This window comes from Dendrobates tinctorius, unplaced genomic scaffold (assembly GCF_039654945.1).
Source record: "Dendrobates tinctorius isolate UK_male_01 unplaced genomic scaffold, ASM3965494v1 ptg000020l, whole genome shotgun sequence".
In the NCBI taxonomy this organism is placed as follows: Eukaryota; Metazoa; Chordata; class Amphibia; order Anura; family Dendrobatidae; genus Dendrobates; species Dendrobates tinctorius.
Window position 1 is genome coordinate 53,457,113 of NW_027361688.1, and position 8,504 is coordinate 53,465,616.

Genomic DNA, 8,504 nt, shown 5'->3' on the forward strand with positions numbered 1-8,504 from the left:
TGTTATTTAGCACATTAATTAATTACAGTCAGAAAGCTGAAAAATTAATCTCTGAGTAGGGCACCATCCCGATAACAACAGAACGCACAAATATATCATGTCAACTTAAGTTCATACTTTAAGACACTAAAACAGCCAGTGGCATAGAGCCAGATAGAATATGAATCATTTTTAGGATATTCATAGCACTGCTAGAAGCGAGCCCTATAGTGGTAAAAATAGCTGACTTTGAAGTAAACAATTAATATTAATGTTAATATGTAAATTAGAATTCCTTGATATAAACATATTCCTATAAAAAACATGATTGGAATTAGACATGTTCTTTTACAAACACATATGTTCTATTTTATGAATCCAGTAAAAATATCCTAAAAGGATCTAGAGATACATATTAGTGAAAACTACAGTATTAAAAAAAGCTGATTTCAGATGAATGTGAATTATTTGATTGAAACTTTATGTTTAGATTATACAAGATTTATTTCAGGGAACTGTCAGCTAAAAATCTATGGGTAGCCTGTTGTAGAGCAGGAAGAATTGAACAGATTGATACATAGGTTTGTGGAAAAAGATTCAATACAAACTTGATTTTATTACTAGAAATCACTGATGATACTTGAGTTAGAAGTCAAGTGGGTTAGTCCTAATCACTGATTGTCAGCCTTAACGGATCAAGTGTACAAAAGAGCTGTCAATCACTACTTAGGGCCACCAATTTAAGTGAAACATAAAATTATCAGGGATTTTAATGAATTAAAAAAGCAAATTATACTGAATATTTTACAAAAAAATATTTTTCTATCTATTCAGTTTTATAACATCCTGCTGGCTGATCAGACAGCCTCCATTCAATGTGATAGTTTCCTTTTACATTAGGAAATGTTAAACACAATGGTCAATGCTCCTCACCTGAATCACATCGCTGAAGTCGCTATTTATTGAGAATGACTCCTCATCATTCAGTATGTCCTTTAGCTGAGGGAAATCCAAGGGCCTTAAGAAAGTGAAATCAGTTCTTTCCAATGCTGGTGAAATACAGGTACTATAACATTGATTTGTAGGACGAGTCAAAGTCTTAACCTCCATATATTTTAAGGTACCATCTGAACTGAGATGAAGTGTTGGCTGATGGGGACATTGCAAGTCATTAACTTCAGATCCACCAAAGCATCTACTGGAGTTTTGGTCATTATTTGTCCTTATGCACCTTACTGTCAGAACAATGAATGTGATGACTGCTACTGTACTGACAGCAGCAAGTGAAATTATTAAATATAGGGTCATGTCTGATGGCTCATTGTGAGCTGTCTGATAATCTTGTGACTTAGGAGTTTCATCATGTATCACCTCTTCGAAGGAAACATAGATTGTAGCTGTGCTTGATAAGGCTGGATTTCCATTGTCTCTAACCAAAACCAGAATGGTGTACAAGCTTTCATCAGATTCAAGCAGACGTCTAATCATTCTTATCTCCCCTGTATGTGGAGCAATTTTAAACATCGAAGGATCCGATGAATCTAAAATGCTATATGAAAGCCATGCATTATAACCTGAATCTGCATCTACCGCTGTTATTTTGGTGATCAAGTATCCTGCAGACACAGGACGAGGTATTCTTTGATGCTCAATGGCCTCTCTAGTCAAAACTGGGTATAGAATTTTTGGATAATTATCATTTTGATCTAATATAAATATGTAAAGGGTGGCATTTGACTTTAATTTCGGAGACCCTTGATCCTCTACAAAAACCTTAACTTCTAAAAGTTGTATGTGCTCATAATTGAAAGAACGCTGAGCATAAACTTTGCCATTGTTTTCACTTATATATATGTAAGAAGATATTGGAGAACCTCCAATATAGGTTTCTGATACAGAGAACCTTAGCTGAGAATTTTCTCCTTCATCTGCATCTGTAGCAAACAAAGTGCAAAGTAAAATTCCAGGAACATTATTCTCATATATGTAGGCATTGAAATAATGATGTGAAAAGATGGGAGGGTTATCGTTGACATCTGAGATATTGAGAACAATTGTCCTCTTTGTGTTCATTGGTGGCAAGCCTAAATCAGAGGCGACTAAGTATATGGTATACTGAGGTTTAATTTCCCTATCTAAAACACCATCTGTGATCAAAGAATAGTGATTTTCAAATGATTTAAATTTAAAAGGAATCCCTGGTGGTATTTCTATGTGTACTTCTCCATTTTTTCCTGAATCATGATCAATAATATTAAACAGTCCAACTACTGTGCCAATAGGAGTATTTTCTGGAATTGAGTTTTCGAGGGAAGTCACATAAACTTCAGGAGGATTGTCATTGGAATCTTCAATTTCTACTTGAATGACACAATGTCCTTCCATAACTGGAACACCTTTATCTCTTGCCCTTACATAGAGTTCATAAAAACTAGATTCTTCAAAATCAATATGTCCATGAACATGAATTTCTCCAGAATGTGGATCAAGCTTAAACAATTTCCCTGCTGATTTCTGGCTGTGGTCTTCTAGAGAATACTCAATATCACCATTAGGACCTTCATCCAGATCAGTAGCATTAAGTTTAATTAATAATGTCCCAGGCATAATATTTTCTATTACACTAATCTTGTACACAGGCTGATCAAATGTTGGAGGGTTATCGTTGTTATCTAAGACATGCACAGTTATTTTTGTTGTCCCTGATCTCACCGGATGACCACCATCTAAAACAGATAATATAAGATGATGTTCTGCTATTTCTTCTCTGTCTAAAGCATTTTCTAATACTAATTCTGGAAAAAGCTTGCCATCTTTTAGTTGCTTGACATTCAGCGAAAAGTACTGACTTGGACTCATCTCATATGAACTTACAGCATTAATGCCTACATCCAGATCAATGGCATTCTCTAAAGGAAACCTCAATCCTGGAGCTGCAAGTTCAGCTATTTTTATCAATCTCTCGTTATTAATAAAATGAGGTGAATTGTCATTTATGTCCAAAATCTCAATGAACAAACGAAATAACTCTAAGGGTTTCTCTATTATTAATTCTACAGGCAACAAGCAGCTTGAGCTGAGACCACACAGGCTTTCCCTGTCGATCTTTTCATTCAGAAGCAAATCTCCAGTTTCCAAACGAAGGATAAAAAATCTCCTGCTTTCTTCAGATCCTAGTCTCAGTCTCCGCTCAAAAATTTGTTCAGCTTTCAATCCCAAATCACGAGCTACATTTCCTACGATTGTTCCAGGCTCAGATTCTTCTACGATGGTATAGTGTAACTGAGCACAAACCCTTCCCAAATATCCAAGTGAAAAAACATAAAATACTTGCCATTTCCAAGCATCCCATCTCTTCTTAAAGTCCATTTTAATTAAATACTTCTTTGAGAATGATGGGTTCAAGATGTCAGGTTGTTAGATGAACTCCCAAATCATCCTATGGTCTTGAATAATCCAAGAAAGCAAATTCATTCCTTACTAACTGTTCCTTTTATGAAAGCGACTTTGCATAGCTTTGTTATTCTTACTGATCAAAGTGAGGGAGAGGGAGGGTGACTCACTGACGGGGGTGGAGAAAAGAAAGACAGCAAAAGCAGATATTAGATGTTAGCTCCCAAGATTATTGGTTAAGAGTTACTCCCACTCTTCCAATGACTAAAACTGCTCTGGCATTACAATACGTACTTATATCATAAGATTAGTAAGTACAGAACAACTTGTATCTTCCAATGTTCATTTATCAACATTTGACATCAATTTGAAGACTAACGCATTTCTAAACAATTAAAAATCTGCAGTAGAAACCCATCGCTATCATAGAGTTATGTACTGTATATTGAATATATATTTCCCTGCAGCAGATGAATCGGCGATACAGTTAACAAGTTCGTCCGTACCATAAAAAGAAATTCAAGCACTTGACATATTGCAATTATACATTACTAATTCTACCATGGAAATATGCAAATCTTAGAAAAGATATTACTCCTTTCAGAATAAAAAAAAACTTAAGGCACATTTTACTGGACTGAAGAAATGATAAAACTGTAATCCTTTCTTATGTGACAATGCAGAAATGAATGTATTTACCCTGCTTTTGTATACACTAAATTGAATCCAAGACTCTTTCTGATCTTTTTCCAAGAACACGTGGGTACCAAATGCTGAAGCCCCATCTGTTACTGTGTTGTTAAAAAAGGGACTGAGTGGGCAGCTATCTCATAATCTGAGAGATTAACACTAAATATTTCTGCTTCACTGACAAGATCAGTTATTTTATCTTCCAAGACTGATTCTAAGCAACAAAATACTAAAAAGTTCAAATACCCAACAGTAATTTTAAGCAAACATACAGAATCATGAATGGAACCAATGGGCTCAATTTTTCAAGACCGGCATTGTTCCCCTTTGATGAGCAGATGTGCTTGGCTCAGATGTTCCTGATTTATGAAGAGGTGTAAGGTTGTGTGCATACTTTGTGTTTTTGTCCCAATTTTCTTTTCAGTTTTATCACAAAATCTGAAGGGTTTCCTGATGCAAAGTGAATGAGAACCCTGAAGTCTCATGTACACACAGCTTATTTTTGACCTGCAGGTTTGGAGGAGATTTAAATCTTCAGCATGCCAATTCTTTCAGCATTTTTGTAATCTGCAACTAAAGCAAATGTAAAAAATGTTTCAAAAATGCTGCAAAAACGCGTTTATTAAAATCTTCATTTTTCTTCCCACGAGATGCAGAAATCTTGCTGAAATTTCTGCACCAAATACTTAACGTGTGCACATACCCTAAGCCTCTTCATAAATAAGTAGCGGATGAGTGAGGTACACCTGTGTGTGATTGTCACAACAAATTCTTAATCCAGTCCCAAGCAAATGCATGAATTTGACGAGTGGCGGTCATCACACCCCTGTCCTGCCCACTTTGTCAGTGCTGGGAGAATGCCAAAAGGCACAAATTTTTAAGGCAGCCTAAATTATGCAACTTTTCAAACCTTTTTACGATAGCATACTGGTATAAATGCTTTGATGAAAAGGGGTTATTGTGCTTTGTGAAAAAATGGAGTGATTAAAGTTGATTTGCCAGCAAATTTCATAATAAAATTTCTTTACATTAATAAATAAATTTTTTAGTCCTGATGTTGCTGCTGAGCTTATTTGGAAAATCTAAAGCGTGGGTGGGACATAGGCACTGCTGGGGTGGGACTCCATAGCACATCTAATTCACAACAAGCTGTGGCATTCCATACACCATAAATCTCGGAACTGCAGTGACGCATGAAGGTGCAAATCATTCGTTAGACACTCCAAATTCATGAAGAGACAAATACTTCATGAATCGAGAGTTTCTGTCTCTGGCTTACCGCCTCATCAAAGCCAACATGAACAACCTTAGTCTTGATAAATTATAGATATATTGATTGTTATGTTTGAAAGTAGGCTTAAGTCCATCAAGTTCAACCTATAGCCTAACATGTTGATTCAGAGGAAGGCAAAAACCCCATAGGGCAGACACAAATGGCTCCATATGGGGGAAAATTTCCTTCCCGACTACACATATGGTAATCAGACTAGTTACCAGGATCAATGCCCATTCACAGAATCTAGTGCCCATAACCTGTCATATTATCATTTTCAAAAAAGACCTCCAGGCCCATCTTCAATTTTAGTAATGAATCAACCATGACAACATCATTTGGCAGAGAGTCCCATAGTCTTACTGCTTTTACAATAAAGAATATACATCTGTGATTATGATGAAACCTTCTTTCCCCTAGGCATAGAAGATACCCCCTTGTCTCTGCTGCAGGCCAAAGAATAAAAAAATCATCAGAAAGTTCTTTGTACTGGGGCTTGAATGTCTAATTTTCCATCTTGTAATGCAAACTATAGGACTGTTGTCATATCACATACATGGCAATTTATTATAATTCAAAAGGAAAACAAAAGCATCTTTTACTGGTGAAGAAAATATTTTTAAATATTTCTACAGAATATTTCCCACTTCATTTGAGCTGTTTTATTATTGATCTTTTGTTAGGACGGCGGAACGCACCAAATATAAAATAACAGGAGGTGCGTTCGCCGCCCGGAGTCCACCGTGTGGTAGGTGACAAGACCGCTGCTGAACAATGGCAGATGCACCTAATCAATGAGGTACTGCGCTCGCGTTAACGTCACCTGAACGCTAAGGACGGCTCTGTTCTGGCACAGAGTCGCAAGAGGCAATGTGATGCCGAGACGCGGCTCTGTTAATGTCACAGAGGCCTGCGTGTGGCGTCGCAACAGCGACCAAGTGTAGCTGCGGTTAGTGCAGCGCAGCGGCAGGTAAAGCCGCAGACGTCGGCGGTGAGACATGGGCGCCGATGGACGCTAGTGTAGGCGAGGATCATGTGGCGTGTAGCTTGCCACAAGCTGAGACTGACTATCCAACTCTCTGTCACCATTCGTAATATCCGAGGGAAGGGGTTTCATAATGCGTCAGTCACCAGTCCACACATCGGTCACCATACACACACAGCATAATATGCTACACTAGCGCATCGCCGAGCCGCCATACGGGCTTTTTATAGCGATGCGCTTCCGGGACCTTCCATTAGCTTGGGAAGGACCAATCAGATCCGACGTAGGACCTGGGCATGTGACCCCTGCTCTCCAGTGAGAGGTCAAGTTGCGGGCATGCCCAGTAGCACGGCATGAGGACTTAGCCTCAGGAGCAGTTCCCTGCAGAGCAGGTTGCGCTGCTATTGCTGCACCAGAGGTGGCAGCAACATCCAGGCTGTCAGAGCGAATCTGAGCAGCAAGCCTGGCTCGCCGTGTTTGCTGAACAACACCCGGAGCGGTCGAGGATGAATGGGAGACCGCAGGATGTCTGGCTCTGGACTCCTGCTGTGCAGTGCCAGGAATCTGACGCCTAACATCTTTCTTGTGTTCTAAAATATGTATCAAAGAGCTTTTCTGATAATCCCTCACTATGACCACCAAAATAAATATTCCTTTATGCCGTAGTATAGTACATACACAATTTTAAGTATATACCAGATGAATTATATTAAACTACAGAGTTCAACTGTTATTAAAAAGCACAGTAAACCCAACTGTTTTATTGTTCCAGCAAAAACAATTCTACTTGGAGCTCTGGAAACAACCACTGACCAGTAGGGTTTTTTATTTCTTCCTGACAGCGGCATTTAACCAGTGCATCCAGCCACCGGGCTGGATATATGCGCATCGTCACCCCGTCACGTGATGGGGGGTCAGCAATGCGTTGGTATAACAACCAGAGGTCTCAAATAAAACAATTTTAAAAAAATCACACATACACATATTAGGTATCGCCGCGTTCAGAATCACATCACCTGATCTATCAATAAAAAAGGGTTAATCCGACCGCTACATGGTGTAGCAGGAAAAAATCAAAACAACAGAATTACATTTTTTTGGTCGCCGAGACATTGCATTAAAATGCAATAACGGGCGATCAAAAGATTGTATCTGCACATAAATGATACCTTTAAAAACATCAGCTCGGCACGCAAAAAATATGCCCTCATCCAACCCCAGATCACGAAAAATGGAGATGCTACAGGTATTGGAAAGTGGCACAATTTTTTTTTGTAGCAAACTTTGCCATTTTTTTCACCAGTTAGATAAAAAAGAACCTAGACATGTTTGGTGTCAATGAACTTGTAATGACCTGGAGAATCAAAATGGCTGGTCAGTTTTAGCATTTAGAGAACCTAGCAAAAAAGCCAAACAAAAAACTATATATATATAAATATATATATTTTAGATTCTCTATTTCCATATACTTATGTATTCTAATATATTATTCTGATATACTAACCTAATTGGGATGTGGTGTTGATTCTATTTGATGAAAACACACCCCTTTGAAGTGTTAGCAGTCTCCAGTTTATGAAAACATTCTTCCATTAAAATTTTTTTATAAGTGCATATTATACCTGATGAAGGCCATTGCAGGCTAAAACACATTGTTTGTTCTTAGCTAAGAGTCCTAATAAATTTGATATCAATCTAAATATCTCATCTTTAACCATCCTTGTCCTCCAGAAGTGCCGAAAAGAGAGATCTTATTTTTACTACTATATTCTCATGCAGACCTTCTACCAAGGCTGGCATAGTTCCTGCAATCGTGCTGCAGACCAGAGAATCACAAAGTGTTGATCCACTAGACAGATCATTTGCGTGAATATACAAGACATCCAAAGGGTGAGTGCAAAAACTATAATCTGTTACAGTGGATGTAAACATACACCTACATTTAGCGTCCCGTTACACATAGCGACGCTCCAGCGATCCCGACAACGATATGACCTGGTAAGGATCGCTGATACATCGCTACATGGTCGCTAGTGAGCTGTCAAACAGGCAGATCTACTCAATGACGCAGCAATGATATGGCGATCCATATAATGACCTCAGCATTCGTTGGGACCTTGTCACACAGCAGCTATTCCGATGACTCAGACCTCGATAGGTGTGCTTCAATGAGGTCACTCGATG

At 38.3% G+C, this 8,504-nt stretch overlaps 1 protein-coding gene across 1 annotated transcript; it reads right to left on the reverse strand.

Annotated features, from left to right (window-relative positions):
• Positions 1 to 885: 885 nt before the first annotated feature.
• Positions 886 to 3,348, reverse strand: LOC141083186 (protocadherin gamma-C5-like). The gene has a single exon (XM_073567351.1). It carries the CDS (start codon positions 3,346 to 3,348, stop codon positions 886 to 888), a length of 2,463 nt encoding a protein of 820 aa, XP_073423452.1.
• Between the last annotated feature and the right edge of the window lie 5,156 nt (positions 3,349 to 8,504).